Here is an 18,260-nt window from a genome sequence, read left to right on the forward strand (position 1 = left end):
GAGTGTCACAGCTGTGTGGGTCACATCGAGGCCGGGCGGGGCCAGTCTTACCATCTCTTTCTTCTTCTTGGCCTTGCTCTCCTCCGTCTCAGGCTCGTCGGCCGGAGGCTTCCTCTTGTTTGATTCGGGTTTCTCCGTCACGGCCTTCTGAGACTCCAGGAACGCAGAAATAAGCTCTGGACAGTCCAGGTTCTCCTCCGGCTCCCATGTGTTATCAGCACTGATCACAGAACAGTGAGCATCACACATCACGAACACAAAACCCAGAAAATACAAAACACAGTATGGGAATCTGACAGGAAAAGGATGAAAAGTATATCATGGATCTAAAGGTTGTTTTAACTACACATTATAAATGTAAGAATCCAGCCCAAGTCTCCAATAAGGAGTTTGCCCCACAACCAAATTCTCTTCAAAAGCTAAATTTGAGTTTTACATCTCAGTTTAATAATGAATTTTGTAAACAGCTGCTGCACATTATCAGTGATGAGGAGAAAAGTGTCAGTGAGACACCCAGGGCACAGTCAGTGAGACACCTGGACACAGTCAGACAGACACCCAGGGCACAGTCAGTGAGACACCTGGACACAGTCAGTTAGACACCCAGGGCACAGTCAGTTAGACACCCAGGGCACAGTCAGTTAGACACCTGGACACAGTCAGTTAGACACCCAGGGCACAGTCAGTGAGACACCTGGACACAGTCAGTGAGACACCTGGACACAGTCAGTTAGACACCCAGGGCACAGTCAGTGAGACACCCAGGGCACAGTCAGTGAGACACCCAGGGCACAGTCAGTGAGACACCTGGACACAGTCAGTGAGACACCTGGACACAGTCAGTTAGACACCCAGGGCACAGTCAGTGAGACACCCAGGGCACAGTCAGTGAGACACCCAGGGCACAGTCAGTGAGACACCTGGACACAGTCAGTGAGACACCCAGGGCACAGTCAGTTAGACACCCGGACACAGTCAGACAGACACCTGGACACAGTCAGTTAGACACCTGGACACAGTCAGACAGACACCTGGACACAGTCAGTGAGACACCTGGACACAGTCAGTGAGACACCTGGACACAGTCAGACAGACACCTGGACACAGTCAGACAGACACCTGGACACAGTCAGTGAGACACCTGGACACAGTCAGACAGACACCTGGACACAGTCAGTTAGACACCTGGACACAGTCAGACAGACACCTGGACACAGTCAGTGAGACACCTGGACACAGTCAGACAGACACCTGGACACAGTCAGTGAGACACCTGGACACAGTCAGACAGACACCTGGACACAGTCAGTTAGACACCTGGACACAGTCAGACAGACACCTGGACACAGTCAGACAGACACCTGGACACAGTCAGACAGACACCTGGACACAGTCAGTGAGACACCTGGACACAGTCAGACAGACACCTGGACACAGTCAGACAGACACCTGGACACAGTCAGTGAGACACCTGGACACAGTCAGACAGACACCTGGACACAGTCAGTGAGACACCTGGACACAGTCAGACAGACACCTGGACACAGTCAGTGAGACACCTGGACACAGTCAGTGAGACACCTGGACACAGTCAGACAGACACCTGGACACAGTCAGACAGACACCTGGACACAGTCAGTGAGACACCTGGACACAGTCAGTGAGACACCTGGACACAGTCAGACAGACACCTGGACACAGTCAGTGAGACACCTGGACACAGTCAGACAGACACCTGGACACAGTCAGACAGACACCTGGACACAGTCAGTTAGACACCTGGACACAGTCAGACAGACACCCAGGGCACAGTCAGTTAGACACCTGGACACAGTCAGTTAGACACCCAGGGCACAGTCAGTTAGACACCTGGACACAGTCAGTTAGACACCCGGACACAGTCAGTTAGACACCTGGACACAGTCAGACAGACACCTGGACACAGTCAGTTAGACACCTGGACACAGTCAGTTAGACACCCAGGGCACAGTCAGTTAGACACCTGGACACAGTCAGTTAGACACCCAGGGCACAGTCAGTTAGACACCTGGACACAGTCAGTTAGACACCTGGACACAGTCAGTTAGACACCCAGGGCACAGTCAGTTAGACACCTGGACACAGTCAGTTAGACACCCAGGGCACAGTCAGTTAGACACCTGGACACAGTCAGTTAGACACCTGGACACAGTCAGTTAGACACCCAGAGCACAGTCAGTTAGACACCTGGACACAGTCAGTTAGACACCTGGACACAGTCAGACAGACACCTGGACACAGTCAGTTAGACACCTGGACACAGTCAGACAGACACCTGGACACAGTCAGACAGACACCTGGACACAGTCAGTTAGACACCTGGACACAGTCAGACAGACACCTGGACACAGTCAGTTAGACACCTGGACACAGTCAGTTAGACACCTGGACACAGTCAGACAGACACCTGGACACAGTCAGTTAGACACCCAGGGCACAGTCAGTTAGACACCCAGGGCACAGTCAGTTAGACACCTGGACACAGTCAGTTAGACACCCAGGGCACAGTCAGACAGACACCCAGGGCACAGTCAGTTAGACACCTGGACACAGTCAGTTAGACACCTGGACACAGTCAGTTAGACACCTGGACACAGTCAGTTAGACACCCAGGGCACAGTCAGTTAGACACCTGGACACAGTCAGTTAGACACCTGGACACAGTCAGTTAGACACCCAGGGCACAGTCAGTTAGACACCTGGACACAGTCAGTTAGACACCTGGACACAGTCAGTTAGACACCCAGGGCACAGTCAGTTAGACACCTGGACACAGTCAGTGAGACACCCAGGGCACAGTCAGACAGACACCTGGACACAGTCAGTTAGACACCCAGGGCACAGTCAGTTAGACACCTGGACACAGTCAGTTAGACACCTGGACACAGTCAGTTAGACACCCAGGGCACAGTCAGTTAGACACCTGGACACAGTCAGTTAGACACCTGGACACAGTCAGTTAGACACCTGGACACAGTCAGTTAGACACCTGGACACAGTCAGACAGACACCTGGACACAGTCAGTTAGACACCTGGACACAGTCAGTTAGACACCTGGACACAGTCAGTTAGACACCCAGGACACAGTCAGTTAGACACCTGGACACAGTCAGTTAGACACCCAGGGCACACTCTCATACTCACTCTGAGAAGCCTTTCCACTTGAGGAAATATTCCACTTTTCCGTTCACCACACGCTGGTCCAGAACCTTCTCCACCACAAACTCCTCTGGCTCTGACACCTCTTTTTTAGTTTTGCTAGCTTGCTTCTTACCCATGGTGCTCTGCCACACAACCAAAACACAACCACGGTGTTATAACACAAGCCTGCAATGAAAGACAAGGAAAACCGTACCTCTGTGATATGGTAAACAACATAAAGGCCTCCCCACGCTTCAACCGTGAACGTTTGCAATTGAGAAAAAGGACAACCTGTCAATAACAATAACAAAAACATAACAACAATAATAATAATAATAATAATAATAATAATAAGAGGCACTCTAAAAACGACTTCAAAAGGGACACGAGACTAAACCATCTCCATTAGCCTTTGTAGTTCCGATACTTCGGTGACGCCTATTTATCCTGTGTAATGTGTACCTCAATATCCCGTTCATTAGCCCAAAAGATTAAGTTTGGCCGCGGCTTCCGAAATTACGCCAAACGTTGAAATAAAGTCTCTACGGTAAATTAAGACTTGTGCTGCCAGCCACAACTTTTAGCCTTTTAGCTAGCTCTTAGCTGCGTGTACAGGAGCCTGATGCTTCGTTGCCATCAACTTAACTTAGCATGGAGCGCCAATAAACTTACATGCATGCAACGGCTTACCTCTAATCGCTTAGTCATACAGGTACCTATCATAAAGCCTTAGTCAGTGGTCAGTCAAAGTCAGCAAGACTAGAAAACACCAATTCATTTGGTTTAAGTAGTTAGCGATCGGTTAGATCAGACTTCAATCGATAGCTTCAAGCGTTTCAAGCGACTGAACATGTAAGTGAAACGAATTGCACGAAACAATACATTAAGAAACCTCTGCTCCCTCTACACATTTTAAGATCTTATAATGGACGTGCACCACTTTTTAAACAGCCGTATGCATTTAAACTGCATTTAAGGCAACAAAACCTTTGATGTTAGCCAGCTAACCAGCTAGCATGTGAGCTTACATAACAAACTAACATATCAACCTAGCACGCCTTAACCTGCCTAGGTCTGATTAGATTACACATACACAAATCTCTATCAATATGCAACGCATCCACGATTTGCTGTGTCTCGGTGTAACTGCCTGCACGCGATAGTCTGAGTGTAACGATACTGAATGACCAACTAGTCATGCGTCCCGCGCGTAACGTTACTGCAGGCGCGCGAAAATTCACGTTTTCCGTAGACCGGACTAGCGTCCCGTCAACTCATGTAATCTTCATATTCAAGTGTACGAAAATCATGTATCCCCACAGACATTCAAACAAGTCAGTCCCAAAAAAAAGAGGTTTTATGCAGTTTGACTTACTTGTGATTCGTTGAAAAGGAGGCGAAGGAGGGTAAGGGAAAGTCGATGAAAGCCGTGTTCCGGAAGCTGTCATCAGGGTCATGAACTCCCCTATGTACTTACGTATATCCAATAAGATTCCGCCGCCCTGCACCGAGTGCGGCACATTTTAGTCAACAAAGTAGTACTTGTTCTGACTAATTTACACGACAGAGTAATAATACTTCATTCTTCCGGCCCTACTTTTCGTTATATTGTAAAACTCACGTTTTACGATTGTGAAGTATGCCACAGGGCGTACCATTGGTGGGCGAAGTCTTCGCATATATACTGGTCACAGGTTAGCTTGAGTGTAAAAGCCGGCCAGTCGTTTTTGGGCGTTTGTTCCAGTGTTCAAATTTCAGTTGTCTGTAATGAAAAGCATATATTGCGTTCTGAAGCATGCAGAGCAGGGAAACAGGGTCATAGAGGAAGGGAAAGTGCCTCTCCCACAAATTTTGCATTGGACGCAGGTCTCGGCGGCATCGCGTGCCCTTTAAAAGCTGAAAACATCATTTGAAAATAATGCTTTTCGGTTCCGATAGTTATAAAAAGTGATTCTACAGAGGATATCTGGATATTTTCCAACCGCTGCCATGTATCCCGCAGCCTTTCGTTTCTGAATAAAACAAAGCAAAACATTCCTTGTCATTCATGTAAAATATATCTTACAGCTCCTCACCAACAAGATTTAGCATCTTGTGGCTCGCACACGACAGCGTGGTTCCTTGTGGTACCAGTTTCATGGTGAGGAGAGAACTGGACTTTTCAATGAGCAAATTTGCATGTGAGATACACACACACAGTCACATGATAGAGCTACAGATTGCATTCCTGAAGATGATTTGAAGTAGTGAACTGCCAGGGTCATTTTAATCATTTTAATCCTACGTTTTACACACTTCCTTTCATGTCCTGAATTTCTGTCCAGACATACAGTCGTCCAGTTCAGCCTGGGCTACGACTCCGGCCTGGCCCAGAGCCCCAGAGATCCAGGGGACACGTATGTCATAGCAGGGCAGAACTCCACTCCTCTCACTGAAATGCATGGATTCTGTATGGTTATGTAACAGAGCCTGTTATGTAAGCTCCTGGCAGGCCAGCCCTGAGAGTTCCTCTGCCTGTATGCTTTAATGCATGCGTTATGTGAGGCGGTACATTCTTACTGACGTGTCATTTTGTAACTTCTTTAGGCTCCAGGAAGTTTACCGGGAACAGTACGGTTTACTGTGACTTTTATTTGATACAATAATTCTATTACTGAATGAAAAAGAAAAGTAGAATTCTCTGTCTGCTCTGGTTTTGGGTGATTCCAGGGACCTCTCAGTGTTTGCTGATGTGATGTATTAAGCATGGGCAGTCCATGACAGCCTGGGTCTCTATGAGCACAGTGTGGCAGGCTGAGTCTGCAGAGACGTGGTCAGTAAAAGCCAAACTACCCAGAAATCCAAGGAAGGGAGGAGGAGAACTTGTTGTAACAGAACCAAGGGACATGCATAAACTCAACAGGCCAGGTCCTGTGCTAATGCACTTCACTGGAAAAAGTCAGGTGCATACATTTTGTACCTGACAGTTCCACTTACTGCTGTCTTTCTGCTGGTTCTCCTTACCAAGTGATTTACACTGATATTCATCTATCATTCCTTTGCAAATGATGCCAACTTTTCCGAACTTTTTTTTTTTTCCCATTACAATAATTAAATAAATAAGGAAAATAAATAATAAGGAAATTAAAAACACAGTGCAGAACTCACAAATGAAAGGGGTAGTATAGGAATTTATTCCCTTGCCCCACACACACACACACACACACAAACATAAATGCCTTAAATGAAGAAAACACATCGTTTTTAAGTGAAGAAAAGTCAAAATCACTACAGAGGAAAAAAGAGAAAAAAATGTCCACACATAAAATTACACTGACCATCTTGAGTGCTACCAAATGGTGAAAAAAACCCAAGGAAAAGTGCCAAAGCAAAACAAAGCCAGAGAATAAGTGAAAAGAGTGTGGAATCTCAGAGTAATTTCTTACTGTCTGACACATTAGTGACCCTCTGGTCAAATTCTGAGGTAGAGCACAAACCAGTCACCTCTGTGGTCCACACATGCCCAGTCCAGCCCCACAGCATCTCCTGCTTCAAAAGATTGAGGATCTTTTTGTTCTTGCTGGTTCTTCATTTGAAATCTTTGCAGTGTAAACACAATGGAGAGATGCATGGGAAAAGTAAGTAAACCAGTCTTTTTTAAAAAAGAATGAAAGCCATTGAAAGATTTCATTTAGACATCTCATTTGTATAAAGTTTCTTTAAACACAAGATTCAGATACCCAAAACCCCAACGAGTGAAGTGACATGGAAGCCCAGGCGCTCCAGGGGAGAACAGCTTATAGGGGATGTGTGATATTACCGATGATCTAATCCACAGGAGACACGGAGAAGACGACAAAAGTTTTATCAATTTCCAAACAGGTAGAGAACAACTGAGCAATTAAAACAGGTAGAGAACAACTGAGCAATTAAAACAGGTAGAGAACAACTGAGTAATTAGCTTGGCAGTTTTCAAAATGTACTAGAAAGCACTAAAAAGATTCAAAGTTAGAAAGCTGGCAGGTGGGCCCACTGGTATCTGATCTAGACTTCTCAGTAGTTTTATTTCTGGCATGTGTACTCATGACATGTGGGACTGATAGGGAATGATCCAGTTTCCTGAACAACTCTGAGAAAGTTCCATATTGTACTGGCATAAGTAACAGCATGGGTTCCTATCACAATATGGAATTGTAACTTTTCTGGACAACACAATTAACAGAGTTGATTTCAAGCCAATTCAAACATGTCCTCGTGTTTTATACCATAAACTTTTGACCGGAAATGCTACTGAGAGGACCACTCTACTCCACGGTGTCAGTACTGATCTAGGCACAGCCTCTGCGTTCTCTTTTGCTCTGATACTTTTTCAAAACCCAAACATTCTCAGCCAAGCACTTCCTGTTACTGTACGACTGTACGAATTTCCACAACAGCAAAACACAGCGACTGAGCTGAGAGGTTATGGTTATGCTTTAAGATGCTTTACTGGAAGGTTATGGTTATGTTTTAAGATGCTTTACTGGAAGGTTATGGTTATGTTTTAAGATGCTTTACTGGAAGGTTATGGTTATGGTTATGTTTTAAGATGTTTTACTGGAAGGCCAGGGTCACGTAAAGGCCTTGGATTGGGAGTGTGCTCTGGTCAAGACAGAGCCATAACCACTGTCATCCAGCTACCAAACTCTGAACTTCAGCTGCTGTAAATAGGCCATTTTTCTGAACTTGAAGCTTTATTTTAACAAACAACATAAAAAAAAGGGATTTTTCTGTTTTCTTTCTCTCTTTTCTTTCTTCTTTTTCAGACACGCCAAATTTTTTTCATTCACAGAATATACACATTGTGTCCAGTGTTTTAGCTACTTCCTGTCCTGTGACCTCATGACCCAGCTCTAACGTTCAGATTTTCAGGATCGTAAGAACAGGACAAATATGGAAACATCATGTTTCCTGCTCTCCAGGAGGAATATTCCGTAAGACCAGACCATAGAGCCATTTAAAACCCACATAAACCCTTTTTCTCTCTCTCAGGGTTTCTTGTCCTTCTTCCTCTTGTCTGCTTTTCCTCCTGCTGATGCAGTCTGCGTGACGCTGACGGTCCGTGCCCGCGGCCGGACTGCCACTCTCCCGTTGGCGCCGCAGTAGAGGGAATATCGCTCCGGTGTCAGCGGACGTCCCCGCTGGTCACGCATGCGCCCGAGCACGTCCCGGGACAGCGTGTGCAGGCGCTGGGTGGCGGCAGACAGGGCCTTGGCTGTGTGCTCTCCCTCACGCAGGAGGGCGTCTCGCCGCGCCGTCAGGGCCTCCACCTCTGCCTGCAGACCCAAGATGGCATCTAGTTTCCTTTTGCGGCAGTTCTGTGCAGCCAGCTTGTTCTTTCCGCGCCTGCGGACATCACGCAGGAGCGTGACCTCTGACCCCGACAGGCCCTGTCCCTCCAGAAGCTCGAGGAAATCCTCGACGGGCATGTGCACGATTTGGAAGGCTGAGTACGGCAGCCCAAGGGCCCGGACACGCCGCTCATCCCGACTCAACTCCACCCTGGACCCATCTTCCTCTTCCTCACTCAGCACTTCCTGTTTGATGGCTTTGAGGGGCGGAGCCAACGTGCAGGAAGAGTGGTTTGAAAGCAACGAGGTAGAGTAGGTGTGGTCATGCAAGATGTTTTCGTTCAAGTCCACATATAAATAGCTGCAGTCTGACGCATAAGGGCCGCCTTTAGAGGGGAGGGACTCCACTTCACTGCTATAGCCAGTGGCCCCTCCCTCGTCCTCACACAGCGAATCAGAAGATGAGGAATCAGATGCAGAGGCGGGACTGCGGGAGCTGCTCTCCAGCGACAGGCCGGAGTCTGAGTCAAAGTCGTCGAGCTGGAGAGAGGCACTGGCAGCGCTGTCTGTACCCTGCAGCAGCCGTGAGTCCACAGAGCCCAGGCAATCCAGGTCCAGCAGGTTAATCTGTTCAAACACTGCCTCGTCCAAAAACCCCCCCACCCCGGCTTGCCTGCCCCCATCATGGGGCCCACTCTCTGGCAGGGAGAGAAGAGGTGAAGTTTGGAGGCCAGCTCTGCCTGGAGGTGGGTCTGTGTGAGAGGAGGTGGTGGACTCCAGACTGAGCATGGGGCCACGCTGGGACGGCAGACTTCTGACCCCGCCCCTAAGCATGTAGTCTCCGCCCCTGCTCACTATGGCATCCTGAAGGCTGACATCATGGCTTATAGGGCTGGAAATGTCCGCATCAAGATCACACAAACCCCCTGGGACAAGAGAGTCTAAATCCTGCAATGAGCGACAGTGAGAGAGAGAGAGAGAGAGAGAGAGAGAGAGAGAGGGAGAGAGGGAGAGAGAGAGGGAGAGGGGGAGAGAGGGAGAGGGGGAGAGAGGGAGGGAGAGAGAGAGGATAGGTATATTGGACACCCAGTCTTATTCCCAGATAACACAATGTAAAAGAGTCTAAAAAAAGAGCAAGACTGCCAGCACACTGAGATGACTCACATCCAGCTCAGACAGACACACACTGAGGGGCAGATGACTCACATCCAACTCAGACAGACACACACCAAGGGGCAGATGACTCACATCCAGCTCAGACAGACACACACTGAGATGACTCACATCCAACTCAGACAGACACACACTGAGGGGCAGATGACTCACATCCAACTCAGACAGACACACACCAAGGGGCAGATGACTCACATCCAACTCAGACAGACACACACTGAGATGACTCACATCCAACTCAGACAGACACACACTGAGGGGCAGATGACTCACATCCAACTCAGACAGACACACACTGAGATGACTCACATCCAACTCAGACAGACACACACTGAGGGGCAGATGACTCACATCCAACTCAGACAGACACACACCAAGGGGCAGATGACTCACATCCAACTCAGACAGACACACACTGAGATGACTCAAATCCAACTCAGACAGAGACACACTGAGGGGCAGATGACTCACATCCAACTCAGACAGAGACACACTGAGATGACTCACATCCAACTCAGACAGAGACACACTGAGGGGCAGATGACTCACATCCAACTCAGACAAAGACAGGAAATCCTGCCACTGGAGATCAAACCCTGGGAGAGGAGGTGGCATGGCACTGTCACCCAACAAGCCCTGAAAACACACACACACACACATTCACTTCATTAAAACTAATCACACACACAGAGGTATCATAAAGCAAACACACATCTGTGTGTGTGTGTGTATATGTGTATATGTATGGGCGTGTGTGTGTGTGTATCTGTACATGTATGGGCGTGTGTGTGTGTGTGTGTGTGTGTGTGTGTGTGTGTGTGTGTGTGTGTGTGTATCTGTACATGTATGGGCGTATGTGTGTGTGTGTTTGCGCATGTGTGTCTGTGTATGTGTATATGTATGAGTGTGTGTGTGTGTGTGTGTGAGTGGTGTGTGTGTATCTGTACATGTATGGGCGTGTGTGTGTTTGCGTATGTGTGTGTGTATATGTATGAGTGTGTGTATCTGTACATGTATGGGTGTATGAGTGTGTGTGTTTGCGTATGTCTGTGTGTATATGTATGAGTGTGTGTATCTGTACATGTATGGGCGTATGTGTGTTTGCATATGTGTGTGTGTATATGTATGAGTGTGTGTGTGTTTGCGTATGTGTGTCCATGTATGCGTATATGTATGAGTGTGTGTGTATCTGTACATATATGTGTGTGTGTTTGTGTATATGTATGAGTGTGTGTGTGTGTGTGTATATGTATGAGTGTGTGTGTGTGTGTGTGTATATGTGTATGAGTGTGTGTGTGTGTGTGTGTGTGTGTGTATCTGTACATGTATGGGTGTATGTATATGTATGAGTGTGTGTGTGTGTGTGTGTGTGTGTGTGTATCTGTACATGTATGGGTGTATGTGTGTGTGTATATGTATGAGTGTGTGTGTGTGTGTGTGTGTATGTATGAGTGTGTGTGTGTGTATATGTGTATATGTATGAGTGTGTGTGTATCTGTACATGTATGGGTGTATGTATATGTATGAGTGTGTGTGTGTATATGTATGAGTGTGTGTGTTTGCGTATGTGTGTCCATGTATGTGTATATGTATGAGTGTGTGTGTGTGTGTGTCCATGTATGGGTGTATGTGTGTGTGTATATGTATGAGTGTGTGTATCTGTACATGTATGGGTGTATGTGTGTGTGTGTGTTTGCGTATGTGTGTCCATGTATGCGTATATGTATGAGTGTGTGTATCTGTACATGTTTGCGTATGTGTGTGTGTATGTATGAGTGTGTGTATCTGTACATGTTTGCGTATGTGTGTGTGTATGTATGAGTGTGTGTATCTGTACATGTTTGCGTATGTGTGTGTGTATGTATGAGTGTGTGTATCTGTACATGTTTGCGTATGTGTGTGTGTATGTATGAGTGTGTGTATCTGTACATGTTTGCGTATGTGTGTGTGTGTGTATGAGTGTGTGTATCTGTACATGTTTGCGTATGTGTGTGTGTGTATGTATGAGTGTGTGTATCTGTACATGTTTGCGTATGTGTGTGTGTGTATGTATGAGTGTGTGTATCTGTACATGTTTGCGTATGTGTGTGTGTATGTATGAGTGTGTGTATCTGTACATGTTTGCGTATGTGTGTGTGTATATGTATGAGTGTGTGTATCTGTACATGTTAGCGTATGTGTGTGTGTATATGTATGAGTGTGTGTATCTGTACATGTTAGCGTATGTGTGTGTGTATATGTATGAGTGTGTGTATCTGTACATGTTAGCGTATGTGTGTGTGTGTATGTATGAGTGTGTGTATCTGTACATGTTTGCGTATGTGTGTGTGTATATGTATGAGTGTGTGTACCTGTACATGTATGGGTGTATGAGTGTGTGTGTTTGCGTATGTGTGTCGGTGTATGTGTATATGTATGAGTGTGTGTGTGTGTGTATCTGTACATGTATGGGTGTATGTGTGTTTGCGTATGTGTGTGTGTATATGTATGAGTGTGTGTGTTTGCGTATGTGTGTGTGTATATGTACGAGTGTGTGTGTTTGCGTATATGTATTAGGGGTTGCATGAAGTACCTGAGTATTCGGGTTCTCGAGCAGTTACATTAATTCTCGAGTTTCTACAATAACACTGAGTACTCGTTAATCGCATGATGCTAGATCTCGTGCGCGCTCTCAGTTTCCAGTGACAGCCCTTAGTAAACAAGAGGAAGGATGGTGACAGCAGAAAAGGGTGAACCGATTGTTTGGAAGTTCTGTGATAAATCAGAGTTTAGTTCAGCGAGCAGCAGCAGTGGGACTGACTTTAGCGAGCGGCATAGCAGCATAGCTCAGTCCTGTAAAAGGCCTTTGACGGAGGCCAGAAAACAACAGATAACAGATCTATTAGTCAGTTTCACTGTCCAGGGCATTCAGCCCCTGCCAGTAGTTTATGGGGACGGATCTCAAGATCTTATCCGTTTCTTCAAACCAAACTAAACTAAACTAAACTACACTAAACCAAACTAAACTACACCAAACTACACTAAACTAAACTAAACTACACTAAACTAAACTAAACTACACTAAACCAAACTACACTAAACTACACTAAACCAAACTACACTAAACTACACTAAACCAAACTACACCAAACTAAACCAAACCACACCAAACTAAACTACACTACACTGAACTAAACCAAACTACACTAAACCAAACCAAACTACACTACACTAAACCAAACCAAACTACACTACACCAAACCAAACTAAACTGAACGACACTAAACCAAACTAAACTGAACGACACTAAACCAAACTAAACGACACTAAACCAAACTAAACGACACTAAACTACACTAAACTACACTAAACCAAACTAAACTACACTAAACTAAACTACACTAAACTACACCAAACCACACTAAACTAAACGACACTAAACCAAACTAAACTAAACTACACTAAACCAAACAAACTAAACTACACTAAACCAAACTAAACTAAACCAAACCAAACTAAACTACACCAAACTAAACTACACCAAACTAAACTACACTAAACCAAACTACATTAAACTAAACTACACTACTGGTTGTGGATGGATTTCTCAAGGATGATTCTACCATCGAGATAGTCATAAAATAGACTAGGCTACTACACTAACACGGCTAAACAAATGAACGTTGTTAAAAAACAGATGCACGCGAATATGACTAATTTCATTTTTAAGCTTGTTAGGCTTCCTAATGATAACCAGGTTTCACTGAATTTACAAAAAACAAAAAAAACAAAAAAACAGCTATATCTAAACACAACAAGAACACTAAGTGAAAAAACCCACTTTGTTGACGGAACTTTCTGTTTTGGGCGACTGTAGAATGTTGGTAACAATAATGCTAAAATATCATCGGTATCCAAACTTAACCACTGTGTAAGGTAAGGCCAAGTGTTATCTTCATATCGTATCGTTCATCTTATGCTTTGCTCTATGAGCTGAGACCAAACTCATCAGACCCCCCCCCCCCCCCCCCCCCCCCCCCCCCCCGCCCCGCCCCGCCCCGCCCCGCCCCGCAACTACTCGAGATTTTCAGGAAAGGAGCTCTCAAGTTGTAACATTATGCACCCCTGCAACCCCTAACATGTATGTGTATGGGTGTTTGTGCATGTGTGTGTATGTACATGAGTATGGGTGTGTGTGTGTTTGCGTGTGTGTGTATGTATGCATGTGTGTGTATGCGTGCGTGCGTGAGTGTGCGTATGTATGCATGCGTGTGTGTGTGTATGTATGCGTGTGCGTATATGTGTGTGTGTGTATGCGTGTGTGTGTATGCGCGTGCGTATATGTGTGTGTGTGTGTGTATGCGTGCTTGTGTGTGTGTGTGTGCGTGTGTGTATGTACATGTGTGTGTGTGTGCATGCGTGTATGCATGTGCGCGTGTGTGTATGTACATGTGTATGTACGTGTGTGCGTGTGTGTGTGTGTGTGCATGTATGCGTGCGTGTATGTACGTGTGTGCGTGTGTGTGTGTGTGCATGTATGCGTGCGTGTGTGTGTGTGCATGTATGCGTGCGTGTGTGTGTGTGTATGTATGCGTGTGTGTGTATGTACATGTGTGTGTGTGTGCATGTATGCGTGTGTATGTATGCGTGTGTGTGTGTGCGTATATGTGTGTGTGCGTATATGTGTGTGTGCGTGTGCGTATATGTGTGTGTGCGTGTGCGTATATGTGTGTGTGCGTGTGCGTATATGTGTGTGCGTATGCGTATATGTGTGTGCGTATATGTGTGTGTGCGTGTGCGTATATGTGTGTGTGCGTGTGCGTATATGTGCGTGTGCGTATATGTGTGTGTGCGTATATGTGTGTGTGCGTGTGCGTATATGTGTGTGTGCGTATGCGTATATGTGTGTGTGCGTATATGTGTGTGTGCGTGTATGTGTATATGTGTGTGTGTGCGTGTGCGTATATGTGTGTGTGCGTGTGCGTGTATCTGTGTGTGCGTGTGCGTATATCTGTGTGTGCGTGTGCGTATATCTGTGTGTGCGTGTGCGTATATGTGTGTGCGTGTGCGTATATGTGTGTGCGTGTGCGTATATGTGTGTGCGTGTGTGTGACCTCCTGCTGCAGTGTTGAGCTGTGAGCCAGCTGAGCTGAGTGTGTGCGTGTATGTGTGTGTGTGTGTGTGTGTGTGTGTGTGTGCGCGTGAGTATGCGTGTGCGTGCATGTGTGTGTGTGCGTGTGTATGTGTGTGTGACCTGCTGCAGTGTTGAGCTGTGAGCCAGCTGAGCTGAGTGTGTGTGTGCGTGTGTGTGTGTGTGTGACCTCCTGCTGCAGTGTTGAGCTGTGAGCATGCTGAGCTGAGTGTGTGTGTGTGTGCGTGCGTGTGTGTGTGACCTGCTGCAGTGTTGAGCTGTGAGCATGCTGAGCTGAGTGTGTGTGTGTGTGTGCGTGCGTGTGTGTGTGTGACCTGCTGCAGTGTTGAGCTGTGAGCCAGCTGAGCTGAGTGTGTGTGTGTGTGTGTGTGTGTGTGTATGTGTGTGTGTGTGTGTGTGTGTGTGTGTGTGTATGTGTGTGTGTGTGACCTGCTGCAGTGTTGAGCTGTGAGCCAGCTGAGCTGAGTGTGTGTGTGTGTGTGTGTGTGTGTGTGCGTGTGTGTGTGCGTGCGTGCGTGACCTCCTGCTGCAGTGTTGAGCTGTGAGCCAGCTGAGCTAAGTGTGTGTGTGTGTGTGTGTGTGTGACCTGCTGCAGTGTTGAGCTGTGAGTCAGCTGAGCTGAGTGTGAGTGTGTGTATGTGTGTGTGCGTGTGTGACCTCCTGCTGCAGTGTTGAGCTGTGAGCCAGCTTAGCTGAGTGTGTGTGTGTGTGTGTGACCTGCTGCAGTGTTGAGCTGTGAGCCAGCTGAGCTGAGCTTGTGTGTGTGTGTGTGTGTGTGTGTGTGTGTGTGTGTGTGTGTGACCTGCTGCAGTGTTGAGCTGTGAGCCAGCTGAGCTGAGTGTGTGTGTGTGTGTGTGTGAGACCTGCTGCTGTGTTGAGCTGTGAGCCAGCTGAGCTGAGCTGATCTCCTCTTCCTCATCTTCATCTTTCAGCTGTATTGCGTTCTCTTCCACAGAAGGGTTTACAGGCGCAGCCTGGAGAGACAGAGAACAGGGACACACACACACAGGTTAAAATCCACATTCATAAACAGTGTTATGTATTCTCCATTAAAGGAGGTCCGACCACTGCTACATCACTGATCTGCCTTAGCCTGCCCCGCTCCACTCAGTCACTGACTTCAGATCAGGTGCTGACACAAACCCAACATTGTACAATGATCCAGCACCTGTTACAGTTATAACACACATTATTCACTCTGGTTCACGGTCAGTCAGACGCTGCCTGCGCATGCCTGTCAGTCAAACACTGTATGTGCATGAGTCTGGGTGTGCCATACTCCTGAATAAGGCAGCCTTCTCGCTTTCCACATCTGACAGAGAATTTCAGAGACTGTAAACTTCTACGTGCACAGGCAGACTGAGAATTTGCATAATTGCTACCAAGTCAAAGCCAGAGGGCATTAGGAGTTGAGAACAGAACCTACGGATCTAGGTTCTGAGCTTTGTCTAGACCTGTTCATTGAACTCTCTGGAAACACATAGTGTCCTTTGGGAAAACCGACTGAAATTTCAAACTGACAGTGTTTTACAGGTTCTCAGAAGGGCAGGGCTGGACGCTCAAACAGAACAGCTTCTCACAACTATGTGGAGCTTTATTACCTAAACCCAACAAATAAAACCAATCTGACATCAAAAACAACCTATATCTCTTATCAGATGTTCTAACAGCTGACGAGTGAATTGTCCAGTGTTGTATAAAGCAACCGCCTCTAAAATGTGAAGAGAGTTCCAGTTAAGACGCCTGTCACCCTTTGTGGCATGTCTAGCCCCGCGGTCACTGCGTTACCATAGAGACCGGTAGAATAACAGGTGCCCAGGTCAGCGAGGCCTCATACAATCCATTGTTTCCTCTAACAACTACAATGAAGTCCTTGTGTTGTGTTTGGGGGTCGACAGATACCTATTTAGAAGTGGATGTCATTTAAAGGATTCCAGTGTCCAGCTTATTAGACCAGTCAATAGTTTGAAGACAAGTTCAACGAATGCGGTCACTGTGACAGGAACTCGGCGAAACATAGGCTAACGTGCTCTTACATAACTTGTCACACACCCTCACAGATACACCTATATGCCCAGAAAACTGACAGCCGAGTGTCACGGAACTCATGGCAGTTTGCAAATGTAAAGGAACAAGCGCCGACTGAACCATTATAGTGGTTGGTTTATTAGTCTAAACTGGGACGAAACCAGCTAAGCATGTTTGTTTCACTTTCAACTTTTCAAAACGACCAAGCTATAGCATGTCAAATGTTAATAAACCAAAGGTTGGTTAAAATACGTCCAGAATTCACACGTTTGACTGACTAAACTGGGTATTGCTAAGCACCAGGTCCATAGTTATGCTAACGAACAGTGAAGTACCTCCAGTGGACGTTCACGTGTTGTGTTGCAAGGCCCGGTGGCGGTGTGTGGCTGAGCGTCGTGTTGGACAGGTGTGCAGCGGCCGTCGCTGTCGTTACTGCTGTCGGTCCCGTCGGCAGAGCTGTTCACCTCCTCACTCCCGTTGTCCTGTTGGGACTCTCTAAACTCAGATCCATCTTGCACCAAATGCACAAGCCAAGCATTTAGCCGCGTGTGGAAACGAGTCGGTGCACCCAGAGCACGCACCTCACTAAGCAGCCGGCGGCTTGTGAAATAGTAGTCCAGTTCGGGGCATTTTGGATGCACAGGGTAACCGTCGGCGGTATCCCTCAAATGGTGAAATGGAGTCTGGATGAAAGCAGAACTCGGCCCACCGTCCGTCTCTATCAACGGTGAGAAGTAGCCGTTCAAGTAAGAATCGACATCCACACGAGCTCCTATCAAACTAAGTATAATCGTAAATTGAATGAGTCCCTCTGTAAAGTATTTCTTCATGTACTGCATTTTAAAAAAAAATATCAAGCAATGGCCCTGAACACGGACAACAATCTCTCTTTTAACGCTAAACAAAAAGAGATCCCAAACAAAGGAGCACGCGTTGCCTGTCCCTGTCAGACAAAGGGAACAACCCAGGCCGGCGAAACTGTTTGTCGCACTACCGGCTTCCAACTTCCTGACATTACCATGCTTTGCGGGCGAAACAGTTAACTGCGCTCGACAAATACAACGAGTTGATTCACTTATACAAATAAAACGTCAGATCAAAGTTCATAAGTAGTTACGTCAGTAAAACGGCACAATTTGTCCTAAAATCCCGGAAAAGTCCCTGCTCACCCGAGACGTGGGGAGGGGGTTCTGGATTTGAATTTGCATAATCTATCAACTCTCTCCCATGAACATTTGCATCGAGTAACGAATTTACATCGCAGAAGGCTCTGATTGGGCCGGCGGCTGCATTTGTCATTTTTTGAGCCAATCACGACGGAGCGAACAGTGGCCTTTTTTGAGGGAAATTCTTCCTTATGGCGTTTTCTTGAAAAGCCAGTCTCAGAGGAGAGAGTGTAAAAGTGATAGGCTACGGAAATTATTCACGAGAAGCTTGC

At 46.6% G+C, this 18,260-nt stretch overlaps 2 protein-coding genes across 4 annotated transcripts in view; both read right to left on the reverse strand.

The window, feature by feature from the left end:
- The window catches only part of cbx3a (chromobox homolog 3a (HP1 gamma homolog, Drosophila)), an 11,862-nt gene extending 5,599 nt beyond the window's left edge, over positions 1-6,263 (reverse strand). Inside the window, exons 1-3 of one of the 3 annotated variants that reach the window (XM_030788822.1) lie at positions 6,247-6,263; positions 3,185-3,322; positions 52-220 (exon numbers count right to left, since the gene is read on the reverse strand). In XM_030788822.1, coding sequence (XP_030644682.1) covers positions 52-220; positions 3,185-3,322; positions 6,247-6,263 — 324 coding nt within the window. Of the gene's footprint in view, positions 1-51; positions 221-3,184; positions 3,368-4,556; positions 4,613-6,246 lie in introns of those variants that run through there. The other 2 variants (XM_030788823.1, XM_030788824.1) reach the window with 2 other exon arrangements.
- A 233-nt stretch (positions 6,264-6,496) lies between these two features.
- Positions 6,497-17,661, reverse strand: nfe2l3 (nfe2 like bZIP transcription factor 3). Its single transcript, XM_030788628.1, has 5 exons — positions 17,158-17,661; positions 15,676-15,768; positions 15,512-15,553; positions 10,213-10,299; positions 6,497-9,438 (listed from the first exon to the last, which is right to left on the reverse strand). The coding sequence occupies exons 1-5, from the start codon at positions 17,659-17,661 to the stop codon at positions 8,188-8,190; spliced, it is 1,977 nt and encodes a 658-aa protein (XP_030644488.1). The 3' UTR covers positions 6,497-8,187.
- Positions 17,662-18,260: the final 599 nt, after the last annotated feature.

The sequence above is a fragment of the Chanos chanos genome, chromosome 12, assembly GCF_902362185.1.
Source record: "Chanos chanos chromosome 12, fChaCha1.1, whole genome shotgun sequence".
Lineage (NCBI taxonomy): Eukaryota > Metazoa > Chordata > Actinopteri > Gonorynchiformes > Chanidae > Chanos > Chanos chanos.